At 36.1% G+C, this 27023-nt stretch overlaps 1 protein-coding gene across 1 annotated transcript in view; it reads left to right on the forward strand.

Annotated features, from left to right (window-relative positions):
* The window catches only part of ADGRA3 (adhesion G protein-coupled receptor A3), a 56582-nt gene that overhangs the window by 23780 nt on the left and 5779 nt on the right, over positions 1–27023 (forward strand). Inside the window, exons 4-16 of the mRNA XM_055796145.1 lie at positions 455–526; positions 1427–1498; positions 3087–3247; positions 4120–4333; positions 5297–5461; positions 12141–12342; positions 15405–15554; positions 18229–18390; positions 18668–18871; positions 19950–20163; positions 20319–20527; positions 25459–25583; positions 26122–26245. Coding sequence (XP_055652120.1) covers positions 455–526; positions 1427–1498; positions 3087–3247; positions 4120–4333; positions 5297–5461; positions 12141–12342; positions 15405–15554; positions 18229–18390; positions 18668–18871; positions 19950–20163; positions 20319–20527; positions 25459–25583; positions 26122–26245 — 2074 coding nt within the window. The remainder of the gene's footprint in view (positions 1–454; positions 527–1426; positions 1499–3086; positions 3248–4119; positions 4334–5296; positions 5462–12140; positions 12343–15404; positions 15555–18228; positions 18391–18667; positions 18872–19949; positions 20164–20318; positions 20528–25458; positions 25584–26121; positions 26246–27023) is intronic.

Here is a 27023-nt window from a genome sequence, read left to right on the forward strand (position 1 = left end):
TTTAATACCTATATTGTATAATATTTAAATCTTTATGTAAGTATAAATATAGAAGTGGTCCTACTTATGTACAATAAACACACTAGTATAGGTGTCTCTGGCACATCAAAAAATTGAGCGATGTAACGAATATAATGAATATACTGTACAAATGCAAAATAATGTACTTTGTAGTGATGTAAGCTAATCCTTTTCTAAGGGGATTTAGTGGTAAGGCTGGGTTCATTTAACAGTGTATGGGCAAACTATTATTGCTTTGGAAATGGAATGAGGGTGGTGTGTGTGTGTGTACGCCATTATAGCAGTACTTGTTGGGTTTCTTGAAAAAAACCTAAGCGTATATATGATGCAAACTGTTACTCATTAATTTTAGTTTAAATACTTCTGTTTGCAGGCTGTATATCATTTGGTAATAAACCAATTTACTCCAATTTTTGCTTTTTCTTATTTATAGAGACTTAACTAATAACAGAATAGGCTGCCTGAATGCAGATATATTTAGAGGACTTGTAAATCTTATTAGATTGTAAGTATAATTTGTTGTATATAATTTCACTTAAGTTTTAGTTTTATGTAAGCTAACATTCTTTGTTTCAATGGGAGTGCTTTAAGTATGCACTTGGAAAAACATGCAATGTGGCTGTGATTGTGGTTTGTTACTTGGTAGCAAGCTTAAAAATAAAGGACAGTGGGGGCAGCCAAACGCATGCTACTCAGTGCTCTGTCTGCTTAGTAGTGATTTTCCAGGTTCTTAAAGGTATAGTGAGGGGGATGATGACTAGCGGACTGTACAAATTATCTTTCCTAGAAAAATATTTTACAGTTATGGAATCTTAATATCTATGCCATCTACCGTAGTGTCAGTGTGGTTGCGTTTTGCTAGCTTTCTTGCATGTTTTGTAGTTTGTAATTTACTTTAAGAAAATAACATACAAGATTATGGAATGTTTCTTTGCCCTGGTCATTAGCTGTTTATGCAGTGCTTTCACTGATACAGGGAAAGTGGGATGTATAATATTTTAAAAAAACATTCTGCTAGATCTAACGTGCTTCTTTTTAGGATGTTAGTATCAACACATCAATTCACTGTGAACAGCAAAGTTAATGTTAAACTTAATGAAATTTATGCTCGGCGTGTGCTAGTTGTTGCTTTAAATACAAAAGAAAGTATTTACTTTCAATCCTTATTCCCAGTCTTAAAATTATTCAGAAGTATGGGGCATACTTTATTTTGGAATTCTTGATTCTTGTAAATAGGATCTATCAGACCTGATTATTATTCTTAGTCTGGTGAACTATGACACAGTGTCATAATAGTATCTTGGAGGTTTTAAAATAATGTTATCTTGAAAAGGGATCTTTTTTTTATAATGCAAATGTCAGTTGCTTGAGCATGAGTTCAAAACGTAATGCTTTTATTTCTTAGGAATCTTTCTGGAAATCTGTTTTCTACACTTACACGGGGAACATTTGATCATCTTGGTTCGCTGAAGTCTCTGTAAGTACTTATTGTATCTAATCTTAATTTGTGTAGTTATTTTTGTTCCTAAAAAACATTTTATGTATGCTTGCTTGTACTATGGTTTTGCATTTTTACTTTTAAACGTCATAAGAATGGTTTCTTTGTCTGAATAAGTACGTGGGAAATGTATGTACAGAAATCTAGTGTTCATACAACTTCCTTCAAAAGATGCTTGGTATTTGTTACATAGTTCCGAGAGAACAAATCTATACTGGTATCTGGGCTTCAGAAAGTTCTATTCTGTATGCATAATTTATTACTTTTATTAAACGATTAGTGCTTTACACCTTTTTTAACAAAGGGAACAAAGACTTTTAAGGAAGATCTTAGTCCTTGAAGAGCAGTATTAGTTCTGTTACACACATCAGTGAGTACATCGCAACCTCATGGTATTTTTCTCTCCTTAAATTGCATAAGAGCTGTAATCCTGTGTAAAGAAGAAAGTAAATGAAAGAGTATCGGTGCTGATGAATAGCTTGCATTTTTCCCTGGTAGTCATGACAGTTGGCTTACTGTACTGGGACTTTCTGAAAAGGTCTGACTTCTGGCTTTGATGCTGAGTTAATTTCTTGTTTATAAAGTCAAACGTTTGTTTCCCTTCTGCAGCTTCTTTTAGTTGTTCACGTTATTCCTGATACTTTAATTGTGCACATGAAGTTTGCTATCCAAGAACATCACAGATCTGACAAAAGAACGTGGATATAACCGTTGCTATTAAAAATGTGTGTCTGGAGGAATTCCTGTGAACAAAGACCAAATGGAGTTTCACAGGAGTGTTGATTTAGTGTTTGAAGTGTTCTGCCTGTGATGTTGTGTTACCCTCTAGATATTTGCAAAAAGAAAAAAAATAATGTTTTCACTAAAGGTAAAATACAGTGTAAACACAGCAATATGTTTTGATACATTTTTAACTGTTTCTAAACAGATAAAATATTTATGGTCTGTTTCAGTTTAGCTTACAACAGTCAGCTGTGGGGGGATTTGGTATGTCTTTTAGTAGAAAGTATTAAATTATACAGAGAAGACTTTATGAATCAATGAAAAGCCTTATGTGATTTTCGTATAAAGTAGAATAAAAATGTCATTTAATTTGTGTGAATAGTGGGTCTGAAAAGAGAAAGGGGTGGGAGTCTATTTTTATATTTCTATTGATTTTTCTGTTAAAGCATTTGATTGCTAAAATGAAGCAGTCAGGTGTGTTCTTAAGTTATGGTGATGCATATTCAAGTATTTCCTTGTTATTGCTGACTTAAATTATGCGAATTCCTTCTATGAAAGAAATTACTAGAAATTTTTTCATGCATGGGTATTAGATGTTCCGCGTGTTTATGGAGAGGATTCCTTTTCTTGGGGACCGTCTACTTTTGTTCTTAGAGCACAGTTTGCAGAGGATTAGATTATCTTCCAGTATGTAGGGGTAGGCAGCTCCACTGTATTTCAGGGTTTGACTGCTTGTTGTCTGTGTATCTGTGACAAAGAAGGGCACTGCGTAGCTGTTGATGTCAAGTTTTCATACCTTCAAGTGTTGCATTTTGTCACACTGCATACCTGGTTTGTGTTGCAGAGAATTTCAGACGGATTATCTTCTTTGCGATTGCAACATACTGTGGATGCATCAGTGGTTAAAAGAAAGAAATATAACTGTACGTGAAACTAAATGTGCCTATCCCAAGTCACTTCAGTCGCAGACAGTGACGGGTGTTAAGCAGGAGCTTCTAACCTGTGGTAAGCACTCTTCACAACTGACACTTGTTTTCTAATGCATTCCAGATTCTGTTTAATATTAATGAACAGACTTTTTTGCTTTGTTTTGTTTCCCTGAAATTCAGCACTTGTATGATAGTGGTAATAGTGATTCTTTTTCAAAGGCTGATCTTTAGTTGCAATTCAATGGTGTTTGCTTTTGGAAAGAAATGATAAGTTGATGACTGTGGATGTCAGTCTGTAGAAACTAAGGATCAGTAGCATGCTCTGGACATAAACTCCTTTTTCCTGCTAATCCATGTTTTTCAGGGATTTTTACCTCAACTTCACAAGATGAATCAGAAACTGGTAATTGTTTCCAAAGTCTAGCTATTCATAGTCTTGCAAATGATTCCAAGCCCAAATTTCTGAAGTTGAAAGGTCTTCATTTTGTGACTGAACTCTCCTACATGGTGATTCTGTTGCTGATTAGTCTTCTTGTGACGAAACCATGACCAACTTGCTTAACAACTTTGTTGTATTAGAGTTACTCTGTCAAAATAATAAAACATAATTAGTTGTGATTTTGAAATCTTAATAGTGAGAAATTGTGAAGTGAAATGCATAAATATATTTTTTATTCAAGTTCGTGTTTTTCACTCTTTTGAATGTGGGCTAGCAAAATATTTTTGAAATGTATTACATTAAAGGAATACACATCGTTAAAAAAAAAAAAAAAAGAGAATTTGTATTTTTCGATACCTGATGCATTAAATGTAGTTTTTGTATGAATCCTGCAATATGCAGCTTACAGGGATGTGATACCAGTAACTGATAGTATATTTTTGTACTCTTTTGAAAATCATGTATGTAACAGATCCTTGCTATTAATTGTGCTTTTGTTTGAATTCTAGAACCGCCGCTTGAATTACCATCTTTCTATATGACTCCATCTCAGCGTCAGGTTGTCTTTGAAGGAGATAGTCTACCCTTCCAATGTATGGCTTCATATATTGATCAAGACATGCAAGTCTTGTGGTATCAGGATGGAAAGATAGTGGAAACTGATGAGTCCCAGGGTATTTTTGTTGAAAAAAACATGATCCATAACTGCTCACTGATTGCAAGGTGAATCCATGAAGAGAAAATGTGTTTCCCACTCCTTATTTTCTTCCCTGATTTCACGACTATTTCCATAACCAGTAAGGCCCTCAGTGTCCTTGCTGAGTGGACATACATAGACAGAAACATCCTAAGCAGGGAAGTAATCTGTAACTTGACACATGTCTTAAATCACCTGTGTTTGGTCACTGTCAGTGTCAGGTGTGAGAAGGGAGTTCTAGAGATTTGATTAATGAAACCTACCTGCTTAAAACGGGATTTGTTAGAGCAGGTTGCCCAAGACTGTTGCAGTTGGATTTTAATTATCTCCCAAAGATTACCCGATGCAGTTCATGTAAAATACGTTCGTGGTAGGATACATTTGTTTTCTTGAAACATTAAAATTATGAAAACAAGGCATTTAAGTGAACTACTCATAGATTCTTTCCTCTTCCTTTTGAGCATACCACAGATGGTAATATTGAAGTTCTGCAGCAGAGATCTATAAGTATAATCTGTACTGCCTGCAGCAGATTTTTGACTCATTCAACATCTACTGCTTAAATATCCTGTAATTGTATTGGTAAATTAGGCCTTCTAACTTCATCACAAATTAGCATTTGGGAAACTATTTTAGTTTAGCCTTTCTGGAACAACTATACAGATTTTGTGTTGAAGAGCAATGGTAATGCCTGGGGAGTTTGGACTTCTTGCCTCTGCTTTCTGAAGTCAAGGAACTTTTTTCCAATGGGTGTTCTTTTTCCTTCTTACCTTGTCAAAATCGAGAGCTAGAAGGCTAGTAAATTATTTCTCTCTTAATTACAGTACATTGATTCATAGATAGTTCTAGTTTTGTAAGATCACTCACAGTTGAATGTAGTTGGTTGTTTCTTCCGTTGACTTTCTGTACTTTATTAATCTTTTGGTAAAAGTTAATCTAAATTTTATTGCAAGAAGGACTGTCAGGTTTTGTTTGTTTTATCTTCCCAGTGCACTGACAATCTCAAACATTCAGGCTGGCTCCACAGGAAACTGGGGCTGCCATGTACAAACCAGACGTGGGAATAACACAAGGACAGTAGACATTGTGGTGTTAGAAAGTTCTGCACAGTACTGCCCTCCAGAGAGGGTGGTGAACAATAAAGGTGATTTCAGGTTGGTAACCTCAGTTATTTTTCAGAGAAAAGCCCATTGAATTTTATTTTTAACTAAGGTATTATGCTTTAAAGGCACTTATGTGGATGTTTATTTGTAAATGATGTGTAATATATTTTTAACTGTTCTAAATTAGTATGTGTTGAAAGAAGGGAACACAGCTATACTATGAAATGTTAAACTTCGAGCCTGTTAACTCATGTCTTTAGAAGAGATGAAAGTTAAGCCATGATATTTGAAGTATATAAATGAAATTACTGGAATAGAGTAAAACTTCTAGATGATCTGTGAGTTGAGTTGGGATTTCCCCCCATTTTATCATTCTTTTTTTAGAACCCTCCTGCTTCTATACAACGAAATCACTATATAAGAAATAGTAATATGGGTTTTTTTTTTTTCCCCTGTAACAGAGTAAATAATATGAATGGTGCTTCCTTTTAATGATTGTTGGGACTGTAGTGGCAGCTCTGATGTTCCAATGTGTTGAGTATTGCAGAGTATTTTATCTCTTGTTCTTAACTCTTCACCTGTTTTCCCTCTTCTGATCTTTCTGCTGCTGGTCACTGTAACAACACATTACTCCTGGAGGTGCCAGCTGTAACAGATAGCTTCTGTATAGATGTATGTAAGGTAATTCCCTTTATAACTACTCTGTGTTGTACCTCCCTGCAGTAGCTCCTACTGAGAATTAGTGTATGTCATAGTGTATGTTATCACTATGGTTTGTAGGGTTTCTTAATGTCGTAGTAACTGCTTTTCCCACTCATTTATTTTCACTTGTGCTGCTTGGCTATGTTGATCTGCTTGATCTTTTGCTGACATTTATAAACTTTTCTTCCTTTCCCTATGTACGTTAGAGTTCTTTAAAGTCATCTTTCTATATGGCTAATCTAAGACCATAAATCTTTTATTTTAAGAAATGAAAAGTAAGTTAAAGCATGTTGCTGAGACATAGTTTTTGGAGGGAGAGAAGACAAGCTTTCAAGTGCAGAAGGCCTTCTCCAGTTGTAGCAAAAAATTCAGGTAAAGTCCTGGCTGGGAGCATTTGTTCTGAGTTCATCTTCTTTATGTTCATCAGTTGGACAATTTGAGAGGAAAGGTAGCTGGGTATGAGGAACTATTAGTAAGGGAAATAGTGTTAAGATCACTTGCTGTACAGAGGCAATTTGGAACTACTGAAGAGCTTCGCTTTCACATTGTAAGGAATAATTTATGTAATAAACTTTGTACATACCCTCTTTTTAAACCATGGTGGTTTCAACTACAGGGATGAGCATTACATTAGAGAATGAGAACTTCCTGTTTAAGGTAAAAGGTGAAGAAAGTCAAACAGATGCATGCTGTATTTGTCAAAGAACACACCTATTTAAATCACTTACGCATCTTTTTATGATACAAGTGTGAATCATTCTTTGATATGCCAATAGATGTGAAAACAGATGGTAAAGACTTATTTCTGAGTGTTTTCCATTAAATTAACCTGTGCTGTTCAGTGGCTGTTCAGTGTAATAGGATTTACCCCCTCTGGAATTCGGTAGAAAGAAACAAGATTTCAGGAAATGTTCAGCTTACCAGAAAGTTTACTGTCTGGAAGTTTACTATAACAGACTTCCATTTGTAGTTTAGGTAGAGTAATAATAAAGAGCAATTTTTCAACTTTGAGACCATATGGAAATAAGGCTTTCACTAGTGAGAAAATTGTTCTGAGCAGATGGCTGTAAATGATCATAGGTGAATTTAATTTTATAGTTGGTTTTTTTAGTTGGAACTGGTTAGTCATTTTAGCTTGGAAGCTGTTTCAAAACTGGCATCTAGATTTTTATCCCTTCAGAGATGGGATAGCAAAGTGTAGCGGAAGATGTTTATCTTCAGTGTCTTTGGCTCAGTAATAATAATTTAGCATGAGTTTATAAAGATTAGGCAAAAACTGTTTTCATCATGGAATCTTTTTTTTAAAATTTAGATATTTTAAGTCTTACTCAGACATATTCAGATGTCACTGAATATGTTACAATCCATGATTAAATTGAAAATAACAGTTTGCATGTTAAAATGTAACCTAATGCGTCTGCTGCAGTAAATCATTCAACTGTTATGTTTTGAATAATTTTTTGATGGTAGTTGATAAATTCTTTCTTAAATTAAGAATTATTCTTTTGAAAACTTACTGTCTGTGTGTAATCTTAAAATTTTAATTGTCATGCTGAATTTAGAGAATTACTAAGATGTAATAAGAAAAAAAATTAGACTACCTGTAAGTTAATGAAATTATGATATAAAAACTCATTGAAACTGAAAGTTGTGGTTGGTTTAAAGAAATGAATGCTTTCAAAACAGAATTAATATGTATGAGGGAAAGGATTCTTTTATAATGTCATGGTCTGGCGTTTTTTTTTCCTGAAATGAAATTGCAGTACTTAAATGTAAATGAACCATCTTTTCCCCCACAGCTGTCTGCTCTCATGTATATGTGATAAATTTTGAGCACCTAATTATAAACGGTGATGAAATAGAGTGTTAATACAGTTCAAATTTGCACTTCTGCTAGCAGCTGGCTAAACTGTGAAAGATATTCAAGCTTAGGCTCACAAGAAATTAGAGTGCAGCCAAACTTATGTAGCTTTTGTTTGCATTATGAGAATTTCATGTCATTAGTCACCTTTTGAGCCCTGCTGAGGGCTTGTCCTCTCTGGCTTCATGGAAAGTGGAGAATGTCTCATCAGCTTACCTCGTACAGGTATTGGGAGGAACAGTTCATGACTGAATATGGTCCAGGGCAACATCCACAAAAATGGGGAAGAAGGGAAGTGTAGTTCCAGCTGGAATCAGTTCCCTTATCTCGTCCACCACTGGGCTGCAAAGAAGCACGTACCTGCACAAGGAGAGGAAAGGAAAGAGGATAAGGCACACTGTTCCCCATGACGCACTGCTAAGTGACACTGCACATTTGTGGGTTTTTTGTGTATGTGCGATTATGGTAGAAATTTGGGAGTCTTGAACTGCCCACCCTCTGTATTCAGTTTAATGGAAAGCTTTCTAAAACATTAGACTAATAATTTATTTGTTTTATTAGTAAAATGGTTCTGTAGACATGTAAATTTGTTACAAAGATAGCACAGACTATATGACGGTCTGGCATTGCTAATGTTCTTTTGAGAGGATCGTGGTAAATTATGATAAAATGTTGTGTAGGGAGATGAATGAAAACTAAATGCACTAGGAATAAAAGGACAATAACAAAAGGGAAAGAGATGGATAAAAAATAGGGGAAATAGGGAGAAGAACAGAGAGAGAAGGCAAACAATCTTGTGATAATCTAATAACCTTTGAATTCATATTAAACGCTGAATCTCACATTTTTCCATTTGATGGCTACAGAGGTCCCAGAAGATACATACAACTTAGAAATTATACTTGCTTGAAAGTATAGTAATGAAAGCCCTCCTGAAAAACTTGTTTTTCATTTGAGTCCTAGTGTTTCACTCTGGTTTCTCTTTTTCTAATTCTTTAGGTGTGAATAGTGAGGAAAGCACTATGCTATTTTTCAGTGAAAATATTTGTCTTGGAGGTTGTGTCATACAACATCTGTCAGGGCTGTAAGGTGAAACATTTGGTCAAAACGGAGCCAGCCACACTTTAACTTAAAATGCTATGGGAAAAATACAACTTTAAAGAAAACTGAAAGGGATATCGGTTTCTGTCTTAACAGACAAAGTGGCGTCTTCTACGGAAACAGATATCCCTTTCAAAGTGGCGTCTTCTATGTGGAAACTTAACACAACAATTTCGGTGTTGATGGAACTGTTTTGGAAATGATGTTTTGGCAGTCCAGTGTCAGCGTTTCTGGAAACCTGACTGCTTTCTGGAAGCTGAGGTTTGGGTGTGTTAAGCAAGGTATTTGTGCACCTGTGTGTCTTCTAACAGCTGTGCCAGATCAGTTGTCGTCCTCATCTGCCTGTTTTCTTTTCGGCTTTGTTCTCTGAAGAGAACGTTATGTATCCATAAGGAGTGGGAGCACAGAAGTAGCTCATCTTTGTACTTGTCTTTCCAGTCTGTGTTGATCAGACTTCATTTTAATTTGTCCATACAGAAATTTCAGAGACTTAGATAACTTTGTCCTGGTTTCAGCTGGGATGAAATTAACTTTCTTCTTAGTAGCTAGTACAGTGCTGTGTGTTGACTCTGATGTAAGAACATGTTACTGTATCCCCTTTCCCATCCTTTCTTCCCAGCGGATCTGTAACTTGCTCTGTCCATGATCAGAGTGGCCAGACATGACCCAAAGTGATGCTTTTGTTAGCTTGCTCAGGTGCAGGTGATGCTGCGCCAAGGTTGCAATTCACAAAGACTGTTAACGGTTTTTCTAAGCAAGATTTCCGTCCTTTCTGCTGGCTTTTCTTCTGTATGGGAAAAAAGATGATAAATAACTTACCATTGCAGAACCTATACTTGTTGTTGTAATTAATTTACATTCTCTAAAATACTATATATAATTCCTGGCATTTAAAAACTGCTGATCTTTTTTTTTTTTTAATCTTTCTTTTAACCTCCATCATTGCCACCAATTCTGGTATAGTTTTCCTTTCTGATAAAGGTTGAATGGTGACACTTCTGTTAATTTCTTGAAGTGGCTGCTGAGGCTCTGATATTTGCTAGGCTGAGTGAAGCTCTGCTACAATACCCAAATAATCTTCTGTCTCTTCTAGTATTCAGATACTATGGTGATAGTCATAATAATAAGTCTCCTTTTCGTAACTAAGTGATGTCACTACAATATGGAGAACTGATTTGTAATGCCAAAGCTGTTACAAAAGGCAGTAAAACTTAAGCCTTTGTTTTCTTTTTTGGTTTGTTGTAATTATCGTTTAATCTTTTCTGTAAGATTCCTTAGTGACTTTGAATTCTTTTATGGTTGTTGCTATGACCTGTGCGTTTTAGGAGTGCTAGCAGCAGTTACCTTCAGGTTGCTTGTTGCCCAGATGGCCTGGAGTGAGAGTCTTTCTTAAACCATTACTGAACATGCAGAAATTGTTCTGCGGGAGCTGATTAGGAATAAATAGGAAATTGAGATAGAGAAGACTTATGGTATACCCCAAAAGATTAATCTCTTGCATTATTTAATATAATTGAGAAGTATAGCCTTTTGCCTTGGTGCATCCCTGGAGTTATTCTCTTCTTTGAGAAAGAACTGTGATAAATCCCAGCATCTTCAGTAAGATAAGTTACTTAACTGATGAATAAGGAAGGAATATTAAGCTGACTTGTTCTGTTTCTCTGTTTTAACAAGATTACTTCCATTTTAGTTTCCTGAAATAAAACATACTTCAAGGTATTTACTTCATCCTCCTGAAAACATGGAAATATATTTGGGAAAAAGAATCATATACATATCTATATATGTTCTGAGAATTTCTTCATTTACATGATAGTAGCAAATAAATGACCATTTACTGAACTGCAGTCCAGGTATAAGAGCAACCTTTAAATTACAATGTAACATAATTTTTTGTTTAACCATTTCAATTCTTGGAGATGGCTGCTTTGTGCAAGGCCCTTTGAAAGACTTAAAACTGAAGAAAAGTATGTTAGCCCTTAAGACTGTTCAAGGAGCTTGACTTAATAATGGTGCAGGCAGCCTGGGATGATCAGATGAAGCTCTGTTGCTCTCAGTTCTAGTTAAACCTTCTGTGTTGGGTTGTCGGATTTGAAATACTTAGTATTCTGCAATTTCAGTATGTATGCTTTCTGCTTTTAAACTTGGAAGTAGTAGTGTTCTGAATGATAAAATACTGCTTACAGATACCTTAACGGGGGAGAGGGCCAGAAGCAGGGGCAGGCAGACTAGCTGGCATTCCTTGTCCCTGTCCCTGTCTCTCTTCTCAGCATTGCAGTTTAATTCAGATGTGGTTTCCTTCTATTCTTTTGTTTCCTTTGAATCAATTCTGATGTCATGAGTGATCAGTGCACTAAAGGTGTATTGCAATTTAATTTTTTGTGTTTATCCTTTCTTTCATTTTTATCTGTGTATTTTTATGTAGATAAAATATGCAGTAAAATTACAGAGGAGAAAGTTGAGAGAATCTGAGAAGTCTTTCTTAAGAAGTGCTTAGTTCCATGTACCTTGAGTGAAAGGAATTGTTTTCTACTTTCTTAACATTATGAACACTTTATTTTCCCTCTAATATCTATTTGGTGTTATGTTCAGTTGCAAAATTGGTCCAAATGGTTGTACTACTGCTACATATAAATAGAGTAATCTGTTCATATCTGCAGTTTAGTATTGGTATGAATGCAGTCATTTGAAAGTTACATTGATGCATGTGAACAGGACGAGCAGAAAGCGTGCAGGGCTTTCTACAACTGGTTTTATAGTGTTAATACGGAATTTTTCATTAAGTGGGCAAGTATTATTTTTTTTTTAAAAAAGTATTTTAGTAATTTTATAGTAATTTTTTCCTCCACTTGCATACCATTAGAACTCATTCTGTTAATAGTACAGAAATATGAACAGCTTGAAAATACTGAAGGCGAGCCAAGGTGGCCCTTTAAATAGTTTATAGAGATGCTTAGGTTTGAGTATCTCTTTATTTCATGTTGTAGTGCTTAATCCTTTTATTTACTTGTCATGTAAATTTGTCTGATTTTTTTTTTTTTTTTTTTTTTGCTTTTGACTCCCCAGGTGGCCTAGAACATTGGCAGGCATCACAGCATACCTGCTGTGTACACGTTATTCTGCTGGCAGTGGGATATATCCTGGCAACTCACAAGATGAGCGAAGAGCCTGGCGCAGATGTGACAGGGGAGGGTACTGGGCTGAAGAGGACTACTCCAGGTGCCAGTATGCAAATGATGTGACTCGAGTTCTTTATATGTTCAATCAGGTAATCTGTGCGTTTCTGTAACATCAGATTCTTTAATGAAAATACAAACTCAAAAGTCCGTTTTCCTTTTTTAAGCTGGTAATACTGGTGATCTAGATGGATTATGATGAACACATGCCTCTGAGTACAGCACTAGAACTTGTAGGTTTATGTTGAGTTTGGTTTAATACCTGTTTTGAGTGCCCCTAGACTGAAAGTGTACTTGTGTAAAGCATAAGAGAATGGTACTTGTCATGATTGTTTTGTCAACTGGATGTCCTGTCTGTCAACTGGATGTCCTGTCCTGCCCACATGCCATAAAGAAACAAGGCTGGCTGAAGTTGTCATGGAGAAGAGCTATTTTAATTATAATAATAAAGAGTAGTCAAACTCTGCTCTGTCTCTGTTGCTGTAAACTTCTAATAGGCTCAGTGTGGCCGATGACAGTTAACTACAGTGAAAGCAGTGAGTATTAACTAGGTTTCTCTGGTCTGGTAATACTCACCAGGATACAAGAGAGTATTCTAGATTTTAAATGTAGCTATGAAATGAAATTTTTCAGTTCCAAACTTCGTTTGAGGCTTATCTCTAATGCACAATTTCATGAACACTGTTCTGCAGCAATATACCCATGCACTAATGTACCCGTACTTGTATGTATAGGCACTGTATTGTAAAATAATCCATAAAGCTTTTAACCTCTGGCTTGAGCTTCATGTTTTCCAGTGCATACTGTCAGATCACTAGCATCAATGCAACAGGTGAAACTGTGGAGAGATATGAGAATGTGTTTTGGGTGTTTGTGTTTGTTGGGGTTTTGTTGTTGTTTGGTTTTGGTTTGTTTTTTTTATACAGCTATGCCACTTGAGTTGATGATGTTAGTAGCACCACCCATGTTTAACATAATAGGGAAGGATTGCTGCGTGTTACGTGTGTTCGAAGTGTTTCAGTGTGTGAGCTCACATTCTTTTATAGAAAACTTCACAATGTTTTTCAGGAGCACCACAGGCCCTAACTGGGACAATCATGATCTAAACTGAAATTTGTCCTTTGGATATGACTGATTTATCCATATAGTGAAGCCTTGACATTCAGTGGCTTGGGCTAAATCTAGTTTGAGGCAAAAACGTTGAACTGCATTATTGTATAGACAGGTTGTTGCTGACTTGCTCGCTCTGTGTTCAATTACTTCTTATTGCAGACATAGCTTTTTGTCTTCCTGAAGGGTGAGAGGGAGAGAAAGGGAAAGGACTGCCAGTTCTGGTCCAAGATAAACTTAGGGGTTGAAATAACTATTTGTGCTCTACTGTTCACATTCTTAGGACTAGAGGGGCATGCCGTGGCTTGGTCACAAGGAACATGTTTGAGGGCTGAAATGGAGGGTGGTGGTGCTTAATGACTTGTTGACAAGTGAGAGCTGATGCTGGGGATCCCTTTGTTGTCCCTTTATGGGACCCAGCAAGGTTGAGTGTTCGCTTATTGAAAGTTTTGACGCTGCTAGCTTGCCTTTTCACTTGGGAATTCACGTTTTCCTGCAAGGCCTGTAACAGCTCAGTGCTACTCCTGCCTGTGTACTGTAGCCCAGCTTCAGAACTGCAGCTGCTCAAAAGCATAGATTATTCAGCCTGTTATAATTGCTTTTGGTTTGCCAGCATTTACAGGTTGTGTAAGAATGCAACCAACTTTGTGTTAGGAGGTTTAAAATGGAAGGGTCAGATTGGTATCTTCAGAAAAGCGGAAGTACGATTTCCATGTGTGAAGTAGATAATGCCTAACCTGCTTAAAAATCCATGTGCACAGGTATGCTACACTGAAAAAGAGGTTTCTTTTTTTTATTTTTTCAAGGGAGAAGTGGCATGTTTTGGTTTCAGAAGTTATTTTTACTTATTAGAGCCTTCCTCTTTTTACCGTGTAGTAGGTCTGGAATTCTTAGCAGTATTCTGCACAGAAATTTATCGTCTCAGAGTCTAACATTAAATGTAATATTATAAGCATCCTTAGATCCTTTGAGCATTAGAACACTGCCAAGCAATTTAAATCAAGTAGAGGTCTAAGTTTAAAATAGTGAAGCCTTTGTAACATTTATACAACAGCATTTATATTTCACTGTTCTTGTTTGTGTATCACATAGGTGAAAGTAATGTTTGAAGAACGAGTTCAAAGAAATTATACAGAACAACTGAATTTGAAAGTTGGCTTTGTTCAGTGTGTGTTATGACTTTGAACTTTATTTACACTACAAATGCATGACTTCTAGTGTTTTGAAAAAAATATCTTACATTAATTGAGGTCAAAACGTTGTACAAGTGCTAAGACTAGCAGGGACAAATACATAGTTGTGCTTTGTGGCAGATCGCAATTTCAGTAGGGCAGACTAGATATCTGTACACCCAAAAACAGAGATACAGAACATCTCTAGTTTGGATTATGGATAAAGGGCATCTATACATGAGCTGATAACATTTGCACAGCTTTCCACTGTACTATATGAAATTTTTTGGGTTTGGTCCCTGCTGGCTTAGGCATGTTGATGTGGCGTACTGTTTAGTGAAGGATTTTCCAGCATGGTGCTTGTTTCAGAAATGAAGTAATGAGCTTTGTCATAGAGAGGATCTATCTTGTTGGGGTGGTTGTGGGCTTTTTGTGGGTGTTCCATTCCAAATGCTTCCTGTAATTACAGAATCAAGAGTAAATGCTACAGCAGTGGTGTGTCTGAATTCCTTTTGGCTTCTCTTGCTATAAAATGCTATATTTTAGGAGTTTTGTGTTGTCATGCCTAGGCTCTGGTGAAGAGGAAAATAAGCGTTTGGCAGTACTTTTTTTAATTTTCTTTTTTCCTTCCTTTCTTGGTAGAATGCCTCTTTCCTAGGACAATCTGGCTGCAGGTACAAATGCTGGTTCACTGGCTTGTAGGAAATGGTTTTGCTAACAGATAGGGTTGTGGTCCCTGGCTACTTAAAACACTGTGATCCCTGTGGGAATTGCTATCCTCTTTGGGAAAATACTTATTAATTGCTAAAGTGTTAGCTCTGTCTTGTACTTAATTTTCACTTCTTCAGAATGCTTGTTTGTTCTCTTTGTAGATGCCGCTCAACCTTACTAATGCAGTGGCAACAGCAAGGCAGCTCTTGGCTTACACTGTTGAAGCAGCAAATTTTTCTGATAAGATGGATGTTATTTTTGTGGCCGAAATGATAGAGAAATTTGGAAGATTTGCTGAAAAATATAAAGAGGTAACTGGATAATTAGCCATCACTTTAAAAATAAAGTGTTTGTCCTTAAGAGTTCTGAGCAGTGAAACCTTCTCAACGTTAGATACAGGCACTGAGTTAGTGGATTATCAGATTCTATTCCATGTTTTTGTTTGTTTAGTAGGTCCCTGATGTTGCTGACCCATGGTCACAGACTTTGCATTCGCGCTGAGATGATCCAGCATTCACTGGACCTGTAATGTGAGTAACACCTCTGGTCAGCACTGGAGCAGGGAGATAGGTACAGTAAGTCTGTTTTTATTTAATATGGAGTGGGTCACACAGGTTTTCATTGGTATGTTCTTATCTAAAAATACAAATAATGAAAGCCTCAGAGATCCTCTCAATAATGAATAACACAAGACTTACCTTCTCCCCTCCCACCATGGTAGGCTGTCTTTATTCAGTATTGAGCTGTATCTCTAAGGTTTTCAGTATTCCTGTATCTTGCAGGATGTAAGACAAGACATTAAAATAAAATCTTAGAGAACGCTCATTGTTGGGGAGGAAAATGCAAGTGGCTGAATAGGCCCACCAGTGGGTGGGAACTCTCTGTTTCACTGCTGAACAGAGGTTATATTGATCTCACTGTACAGTGCATGTTTGGAAGTTGGAGACCACAATGCCTCAATTTTAAACTTGTGAAAGTAAAAAAAAAGCCAAATTTTCCCATCCACCTTCAGCAAACCATAAATGCTGGTTCTAAATTCTTTGTGGAGCTCCTTGGAGAATTTTCAGGAAAAATCCCCTTTTCACAGTCATAGTTTGGAATTTTTTTAAAATATATTTTGGAGTTATACAAGCAGTTCATTGAATGGCTGGTTTTGTACACAGTTGAAGATAGAAACGTATTTTGGATTGCTGCGTGATTTGCTACATTATAAGGGTATTTTTTTCGTAGCTGTGACTTATTGTCTGGTGAGTGCCACAGTCTGGCATTACTTTGCCATGTTAGAAGGTAATAGACTATATTAATAAAATCTAAGTAAAATTCATAGGTAATTTCAGTCTTTGACAATGTATTTTTTTATCTTAATTTGTTTTATCTGAAGTCAACCTTTGATTTGCTGGTATATTCAAGGAACGTGAATTATTTCTTATTAGGGTATTACTCAACAGACTTCTCCTTGACACTGTTTTTACTCACTTATACCATCTTATTGTCAGTTCTTTAGTTTGTGTAACAGTGGCTATTCTGAAAGATAAATACTGTAAATTATAAACAGCTTCATTTAATAGCTTTTTGATGTCAGAAGAAACAAACTCAAGACAAATATTCAGAAAATTCTTAGCAGATTGTCTTAAGTTTGAATGCAGTTGGGAGAACTTCCATGTACCTTGATAAATGGGGGGAAAGATAATGTGTAATATTTTCTTAAAAGTATGAAACATGAATCAGCTTGAGTCCTGTGAGTTCAGGATCTTAATCCTGATAATTTACTGTAAACCCACCATTTTTTGATGCATAAAACACGGTACCATTTTTCAAGTAGTAAGAAGTCATAAAAAGCATCTTCAATTAACTTTGATTTGTTATTGAGAATTTAATGACGAGAGCTACACCCTGCAAATGCTGCTTGAGGCTCTGTGTTAGCTGTTAAAAATGTTTACTGATTGTAGCTTCTGTCTCTAAGACAGTTCTTAAAACAGTAAATATTTTTATAATCTTGTTCTTGCCTTTATTTTTAAAGACTTAAAAAAAGAACAACTAACTACTGTGTTCTCTCCTTATTAGTAATGTTCTGAAAAGAAATGGGGAAGCCTGGATGGTAAAGGACGTCTTCCCCACCCCACCCTGTCTGTCTCTATGCAGAAAATTCCACTCCCTAAATTTAGGCACTGTGAATTGCATTTCATTTGATTCAACTAGAAAATACATGCACATTCACTTTTTGTGCAATATTTGTCACAGTTTCTTAAATGTTGTGAAAACCCAGTGTAGGTCAGTGCTGTTAATGTAGATGCTCATTAATTTTGGCAGAGTTGTGACCTAAATAAATGAATTCCCTTTACAGTTTGTATTTGTCTGTCATGCAGAAGGCAGTGTGTGCATAAACTTACAACAATGTAATTGGTGGTTTGAAAGCAGCTCTGGTACCTATGGGTATTTGCTGTCTCTCTTGTTTATAACCTGTGACCTTAAAACAGTTCATGCAAAACTGAAGGCAAAAAAGAAAAGGCAGACATAGTGAAAGGAAGAGAAGTGGAAGGGCTGTGTTAATTTTTGCCTGTGTTACACTTTCATTATTGTCTTCCCCCATACATGCAAATGATATTATTGTTGATTTATAGTTCATTTTAATGTAAACTATTTTAGATTTAAAGTTGATTATAAATAGTCCTTTTAAATAGTACAGTAGAACGTGGAGTATTACTCTTTTGGCTTGTAATGAAATATCTGTATTTCTCATGTTTTTGTTTTCCAAGTATAATGTAAACAGAGAAATTACACTGGCATAACATTTTTCTTGAATGAAGGTAAATGTCAGAGTCAAAGTATGTCAGTATCTCAGCATGACAAGCGGTGATTGAAATGGGAACAGCTAATTTCCTTTTGCCGTTTGTGCTGACAAGTTGCTTTGTATTTTCTGATAATGATTCTATTTGATGAACGCTTTCAAAGATATAAAATAGTCTTATTTCTCTTCCCTGTTAGCTTGGTGATGTGATGGTGGACATAGCAAGTAATATTATGTTAGCAGATGAACGTGTTCTGTGGATGGCACAAAGGGAAGCCAAAGCTTGCACTAGAATTGTACAGTGTCTACAGAAAATTGCTATGTATCGGCTTGCAAACGGAGCTCAAGTTTATTCTACTGTAAGTATAAATTTATTTATTTAGAAGACATTTTGCTGGCTCTTGAGTTTCAGTAGCTTTTTATTCCTCTTAATAGATGTTGGCATTATCTGAAATGCCTACTATTTCTGTAGGGAGAAGAGAAATACTCTGAACAGATTTATCCCTGCCAGATAAACAGAAACAGTTTTCTGGGTGTTTTTTCTGTTAAGGCAGAGAATTCCTTTAAGACTATTTATTATTCTTCCTGTGGTGTGTAAAGTTAATGAATGTTTGATTATTTTTCTTGTTGTCACAGTATTCTCCAAATATTGCTCTTGAGGCTTATGTAATAAAGGCTGCTGGTTTCACTGGGATGACATGCACCGTATTTCAGAAAGTGGCTGCATCAGACCGTACAGGACTCAGTGATTATGGGAGAAGAGATCCAGATGGAAATCTAGATAAACAATTAAGCTTTAAGTGCAATGTTTCAAATACGCTGTCAAGTCTGGCTTTAAAGGTCGGATATTCATTGTTTCCCTACTGACTTTGTAACATCTTAACTATGAATCATTTGGAAAGCAAGTTTATATAATTAATTTCTAATGTTAAAGTAGTGTTTTTACATCATCCAGAAAGACAGTGACAAGATAATTAAAATGACAAAGGATAGTAAAGTTTGATTATAGGTATTTTTTAATGGGTAAAATTTGTAATGAGTGGTGTGGTTTTCTTTATTAAAACTTTTTAAGTTGAAAGATGCTTTCTCAGACCTTTTCCTAAGTGTGGAAGTGGAAATGCTTCCTGGTTCATAATAAGATTTGGCTTTATTTTGCTGTATTTTCACCTTCATTACAAATTAAATGAGATATTACCAGTCTCCTTAAATACCTGAAATATCTGAAAATCTGCTCAGAATGATACTGTAATTAAGCATGAAGTAGAAAAGAGACCTGAAAGGTTGATTTTATTTCTGTATGTGTGCATACACACATATATATGTGGATGTGTATAGAGCGGAAACACTTCTGCATATTCTGTAAAAGTATTTTTTCAGTTACATTCCCCAACATACCAGTTTACTTTTATCACTTAATTTGCTTGAATGTCACTGCAGGGTGTATGTTTGAAATCATATTTATCTAATTCTATGAAATTACATGCATGCTTCCCTACCCAAGTGTAATTGATATGCAAGTTACTAAAACCTGTTTGTATACAGCATTTCATTTTGAATGGTACTAATGTACAACTGCAGCACTTCTGTTTGTCTGCTTGTCTGGGTTTGCTGCTTCTAATGCCAACAGTCTAATCTGGAAAACTCTTCTAATGCTTTACTGATATCAACTTCAGCTTTACTTTCTGTAACAAATAAGGTAACTACACAATCATAACTTTTTTTTTCTTTTTAAAAATGTGTTAAGACTTTAATAACCTGATTCAACTATTTTATCATGGATTACTTGGAAACACTGGGTTTGCCAGAATACATAGTCTGTTAAACACATTCATCTCTTAACACTGTTCACTTGGAGGCGTTGCTAATTTAATCTCTATAAAGAATTTCATTTTCAGTTTAAAAATCTGTTTATTTCTAGAACACAATTGTAGAGGCTTCTATCCAGTTGCCAGCTTCCCTTTTCACCCAAAAGCAAAAAAGAGAAATCAGACCAGCTGATGAGTCTGTCTACAAGCTTCAACTTATTGCATTTCGCAATGGAAAGCTTTTTCCAGCAACAGGAAATTCAACAAATCTGGCTGACGATGGGAAACGTCGTACAGTTGTAACACCAGTTATTCTTACCAAGATAGGTTTGTTTTTTATTACTGCTTTCCTATTATCTTTATAAATTAGAAACATTTTTTACTCCTTTGTTTTGACTAGTGCATATCTCATAAACAATTTTTAGCATCTAATCTCTTACTTGTTGAGAAATTTATGTGCAAATATATTTCTTTTGTAACAGATGGTTTAAACCTAGCCAGTCACCATGTTCCCATAAATGTGACACTGCGGCGCATTGCGCATGGAGCAGATGCTGTTGCAGCTCAGTGGGACTTTGATCTACTTAACGGACAAGGGGGATGGAAATCTGATGGTTGTCGCATTCTTCTGTCCGATGAAAATATTACTACCATTCAGTGCTACTCCCTCAGCAACTATGCCGTTTTAATGGTATGACACTTAAAATTACATGTCTCACTAGACATAAGAAACAAATCCTCAGTTTTTGCTTGTGTTGATACAAATGTTGATGTAAGATGAGATTTGAGTAGAGTTAATCGCTGAATGTACTACATGCAAAAGAATTTTCACATGAAAAGTACTATATTATAGGAAGCCATTTTAATGAACTGCTTAACCAAATGAGCTTTTGTGAACTTCAGTCTAATAATGACAGTTTTAAATAAAGAAAGGTAACAGTCAAAAAAGTCCATCTTCTCTTGTTAGACTATGTTTGTTAGTTCTTTCTGTTGACAGAAGTGTTTGCCCAGGTTGTGGTGTGTTTTTTTTCCTGTGATCCATAACCAGAGATGGCAATTTCACTGCAAATTAGCTATTCATTCACGAGTACATAGATCTGTGACCAGAATACATGGACGGAAAAAGGAAAAAAAACCCAAAAAAACCAAACCCCAAACCCCCACTTAATTACTCTCCAAAACATCCTTAAAATGTTGCTTGAAATATTGCTTAAAAAATGGTATCTGAACTCTAGTGTTAGCATATTGATGTCAATTAAATGGTTAACCACTTCTAAAATGTGACAGTTAAAGGAGGGAGCAAGACACTTTCTTGTAGTGCTCTTCAGTTACGAAGTTAGATTTCTTCTTGGTCTGTTCTCAGAGCTCTTCATTTCAGAATTTGGCTTGGGAAGTTTCCCCTTTTGCAGATGGTGACTGCTACCCTGCTTGTCAGTCATCACCACAGATGCTAAATGATAAAATGTGATGTGTAAAAATGGTAGGCTAGTAGGAAGCTGAAGTAGTAAGAGGCTTAGGAAATACTGTTATGTGTAAATTTGGTATGGGTTTTATTGTAGTAAATGTGATCTGTGTGGAATTAAATTAATATTATGTAATCGTACATGGAAGAAAGAGGATTCTTTTATGACGATCAGTGCTTGAGACTTTGCTGGTTTTGGTTTGTGACTCAAATTTTCAAAAATCTTCCTTTTAAGATAACTAAATAGTTAATACAACTACGTAAGATAACTAAATAGTAGAGTTGCCAAGCTGTTGAAGAGCTCTAAAAGAGGAACTTTTCATCGTGCCTCTGAAGGTATTGGTTTTTAAATGACTCCAAACTTTAACAATCGTGGTTCCCTTCTTTGATATTTTTAAAATATACAATCCTTTCCTAAAACATAACAGCATTCTTTAAAACGGAATTAAACTTCATTTGTATGTGTAGTATGCATGTAAAGAGAGATGATGGTTTAAATTGGTCACATTTCTGCCATCTGGAGGAAGAAAAATGAAAAGCATATTCAATCTCCTGTGGTAAATGACTATTTCTAAATTAATACATGGTCAGATTATATCAGTATCTTATTGTGAGTTATATAGAGAACTGTTAACAATCAGAAATCAAAAAAGCTGGAGGAAGGAGCAGCTTGCTTTCTTTTCTGCCAGTGGCTCTCGTTATATGCCTGCTCAAAATTAGTATTCCTTAAATATTTAGCTACTTCCCAAAATGTTAGACTGGAGAGGAGGGGGTAGGTTGAGAGGGACAGAGTAATGTTCATCTGATAGGTGTTCCTTGCACACAGTTAATACACTACAAAAGCTCTGGATGTCTTAAGTGGCTGCTAAAAAATGTTTTCATAAAGCCTATCCATATATTAACTAAAAAAGCCATAATAGCCTAGTTCATTTATCAGCTTTCATAGCGTTGTGAAAGTCTGCGTTCTGGTCCCAGGCTCTTAGGAAATTCTTTTGGGTTCAGTTTTAGAAGTTTGTCTTTTAATTCAACAGTTGTCACTAACATCAAATATATGAACAGCAGGGGCAGGAAGAACGTGAATGCAATATTCCATCATTTTGGCTGGGTGGAGAATGACTTAACCAGAGTTATGTCACTCTTTCTTAGTCTACTTTACTTTAGTACATATGTGTTTAGAAGAAAGCAGGTTATGTAGTGACCCATCTTCATATGTTTCAGAATATAATGTAAAGTCTTCTCTGATGAGGAAACCCATAACTGAGTGCCTAGTTTCCTAATCTAGTGATTTAGGAAGATACAGATACAAAATTTTGTGTTTATTTGGAAATTATTTTAACCAATTTAATAGTAGAAGAGATAACCAGGAGGCTCAGCTGAAATTGTGGTGTTAGAGGCCTGCATCAGAGGAAAAAAACCCCAGCAATGATAGTTGAGAAGAAACAGCTCAGCTAGTCGCCTGCAAACGCAACAATGTTGTTCTTAATGTCATCCCTACTGTTTTACTGTCATGCCTTTTTACTACATTACTACTTAGTATCGGTTTAGTTCAGAACATTATTAGCTCCCTTTGCTCCTTTTAGGAGGTCTGATTTAAAAATGTCAGTGCAGTCAGCAAGAATGCCATTGACTCAGTGGGGTCAATGTCTTTGCTAGGTACGCTAGGCATATTGAGTTTTCTCAGATGTTTTAGAAGATCTACAATAATCTTACAGAGCCATAGAATGGTTTGGGTTGGAAGGGACCTAAAATATCATCTAGTGCCCACTGCCCTTCCATGGGCAGGGCCACGTTCCCCTAGACCAGGTTGCTCAAAGCACCATCCACCCTGGCCACCGGGCCTTGAACACTTCAGGGATCTTGTGATTCTGTAGGTCTTGTTCTTGAAGTTCACACCAATATGCACGTGACCTCTTGTTACCTGTCACCAATCTGGAAGCAGCAAATGGAATTCTCCTGTAGTTTCTGTTCTCAGATGCTCACCGCCTTTGTGTGACAATACATTTGCTTATGCCTGTAACAGCAGTAAGTTCCTAGGGATCTCCAGCTGGATATCAACCAGGCCACGGGTTGAAATAGAGTGTTGAAATCGGATGACACTGGCTGCCTGAGGCATAATATTTATGATCTTTCCCAAAGTGTTTTTCCAGGTGCCAAAGAAAACCAAATACAAAAACAAACTGACAATCTGATTAAATTAGTTGGAAATGAGGTTGGTGAGTTAGTGAGGAATAACAAATTCATATTCTGATGAAAGAACAATTGAAGGAGTGGTGAAGAGACTTCTGACTGTAATTTAATTGTAAGTCTCAATTCAAGAACTCTTCTCCTGTCCATGAAATCAGCTTATCGGTCTTTAACCTTAAACAGATTGCCTATCACCGATTTTCCTCAAAAGAAACGGAACCTTCCTCCTAATGGTCTGCTGTTCTTTGTGAATTTGTTCTCATCTCACCCAGCACATTTTTGAACTTGGCCAACTCTAGAGGTTTAAGAGTGACTCACTCAAAGTTATAGGTGAGGGAAGTTTGTGTTTCCTGTCTGTTTTGAAAAATTACTTTTAAGTCTTAGTTAAGCAAATTTGTTTTATTTTGTGTTGGAAGGGACTGAAGGTTTGGGGTTTTATTTGGTTTCTTTTTCATTACTGTTAGGGTAATGGACCTCTTGTAAATTGTAACTGCATCCAAATAGAATAATTTCTTCTTGCTATTCTTGTTAGTAAATGAAAATGTCACACTCCTTTGGTGTTATTTGAGATACTGCCATGCTTTAACAGTCCAAGGTTCCATTTGATGCTTATTCCTTCTGCGAGATTTTGGCGGGTGCATTCAGAAAACTTTAATGATGCTAAAGAGCTGTTGAATTGTGTTTGAGTTATCAGCTAGCTGTTCTGGTCAAACACTAATCATAGAAAAGCAGTCTGGTAGGGACAATCAAGTGTCATTTGGTACAATTACCTACTTAAAATTTGGTCACCTTCAAAGTCTGATCATACTGCTACAGGTCATGTTCAGTCAAGCTTTGAGTATCTCCAAGGACAGAGATTACAGTCTCTCTAGGCAGTACGTGACCACTTTTAATCAGAATTCTTTTTTTCCTGTATCTCATTTGGAATTTTCCATGTTGATGATAATGTCCATTGCCTCTCATCATTTCATGGTTCAGCTCCAAGAAGGGTTTGACTCAATCTTTTTTATACCATCCCAGTAGATCGTTCAGTATCATAATGAGATTTCTCCCATCTTCCTTTCCTTAAAGTCACACAAACCCAGCTTTTTCAAGCCTTAGGCATTGTGTGCTTCAGCCTGCTAATCCTCCCCAGTGATGTGTTAGACTTGCTCCGTCCAGTATGTCAGTGCCTTTCTTGTGCTGGGGAACCTCAAATTGAAGGCAGTTCTGCAGGGGTGGTCTCACAGTGCTGAACAGAAGGGAATAATCAATTCACCTGCTTGCTGTGCTTTTGCTAGTAGAGAGGAGCGTGGCCTTGGGTTGTGGGCTACGTTGCTGACTTGTGGTCAGCTTTTGTCTACCAGTACCCTCGAGTGGTTCATTGATTGCTTTCTAATCAGTCCAATGCCCAGCACATATTTTTGCATTTATGGGGTTGTTCCATCCCAGATGCAGACCTCTTAACATTTTCCAATGCTAAATTCTGTGATGTTTTATCAGCCCGTTTCTCTGGGTCACCAACATACCTCTGAATATCTTCCAATCTAATGATCAGTCTCCCAGTCTATAGCATCATCTGCAGTCTTGCTGAGGGCACTTTCTGTAATGTTCTTTGGGTTGTTGCAGAAGATAATAATCATAACTGAAACACATTTTTTTTTCCCTACATGCTATTCATACAAATATTTTAAGAAGAAAATGGTGTGTGTCTATAAGCTGCTAAATTCTTTGTATCTTCAAGCATATATGAAGTTTAAGTGTTCTGTAAGATGGGTGACTGCATTTATAAAGGCCAGCCAGAATAGCAGGTAATTGTGGAAGAAAGCCAGGAAGATCAAATAATAAATAATTGGAGGGTCATGTTTGGGGCATGGGACAACATTTCATCTAGAAGGTTTCTGTTACTGTTTAGTTTGTGTTTCCTCTGCTCTTCCCCTGCCCTCACAAAATGAAGAGATAAGGTGAACTAATCCTGATTTTGTTTTTGTTGTCAGGACTTGACAGGAGCTGAATTATATACACAACCAGCTGATCTTTTGCATCCTGTAATTTATGCCACTGCCATGGTTTTGCTAATGTGCCTGTTGATGATCATCGTCAGTTATGTATACCATCACAGGTATGAATCAATATCACTAGACTAAAAAAATTAGCTTCATAGTGCTTAGGACTACTTTTTCATAGGAACACGATATAATCATCTGGATTTGGGTTTTTTTCCTATAAAAATTTTTGATGCAAATTGACAGTTAAGCAAGTAGCTTTTTTCATGTTTTTGGGTATGACAGTTTAGCTCTCATAACCATGTATGTCTTTAATTCTTCACTTCTGCTTCGTGATGGAAGAGACCCTCAGGAATGGTGGTAGAATTTCACAATTGGTTCAGCCTTTTACATTTCTGTTGATATGAAACCTGGAAACCTAAATTTTTTTAATCAGGCCCCAAGTTGTTGTATAAAGCTAGGTAATAGAAGGGTGTGTTAATTTCTTGTGAGGAAGACCAGAGACTGTATTTGATTTAAAAGTACATTTTAGTCAATCATTAGCAGTAACTATGTATCATTTATAACAAGTGTCTCTTGCTAGTTACAATTATTGCTATTGAAAGGCAATAATGTAGCTGTGTCTTATGTTGTCTGATTTGTTTCTTTTAACAGTATGATCAGGATCAGTGTAAAAAGCTGGCATATGCTAGTTAACCTGAGCTTTCATATTTTCCTGACATGTGTGATGTTTATTGGAGGCATAACTCAGACCAGGAATGCCAGCATTTGCCAAGCAGTAAGTAAACATGCAAAAACACCTGAAAAAATTAGTTACCAGCTTCATACTCTTATATATGTATATGCCACTCCTTGTCTCCTCCAGAACAGCAGTACTGGCACAGGCGTTTTCGTCAGAATGTAAAATTTAGAAAAAAATAAATAAATATCAGCCTTTTGAGTTCTGTGTTTTAATCCAGCTATGAAGATAAAACTAGTTTGTAACTTTAAAAGTGGAAAGGTTTTCTATTGTGCTTCTGAAATATTTTTTCCCAATATATACTGTTGCAAAAAAAAAAAAAAAATTACCTGTTAGTTACGTTTTTGAGAATTATTTGAAATTATTTTATAGGGCTGTATGTGGCCTTTACAGACCATGTGAAAACCTGATTTCCACAGATACTAAAATATTAATTTCCATTTCCTCAGTATAACATTAAGGGAGGTAAAGAGAAGTGTTTCAAGTGAAAGATCCATGCTTTCTCTAAACAAACATCACTAGCTTAATTGAAACTCTTCTTTTATAATTACTTATTTTTCTAAGATTTGGCCATTTATAATTCGGTTGCAGTATTTCAGTATAATAACAGTTGCTGCTTTGGAATGATATCAGTGAAGTTTTCTCGTGTTTTCTTTTTTCCATCCAGTGATTCAGAAAATCTAATCCCTCACCACAATATTCCATGGTTCTTTTTGTTTGAATTTACAGAAGGTATTAGGTTGACAGTTCAAACTGTTGCAATGGAGTATGTCCCTGATTTTTCTCCTACAGATACAAAGAGAATGCTAGTCTGTGT

Source organism: Falco peregrinus, chromosome 2 (genome assembly GCF_023634155.1).
Source record: "Falco peregrinus isolate bFalPer1 chromosome 2, bFalPer1.pri, whole genome shotgun sequence".
Taxonomy (NCBI): Eukaryota; Metazoa; Chordata; class Aves; order Falconiformes; family Falconidae; genus Falco; species Falco peregrinus.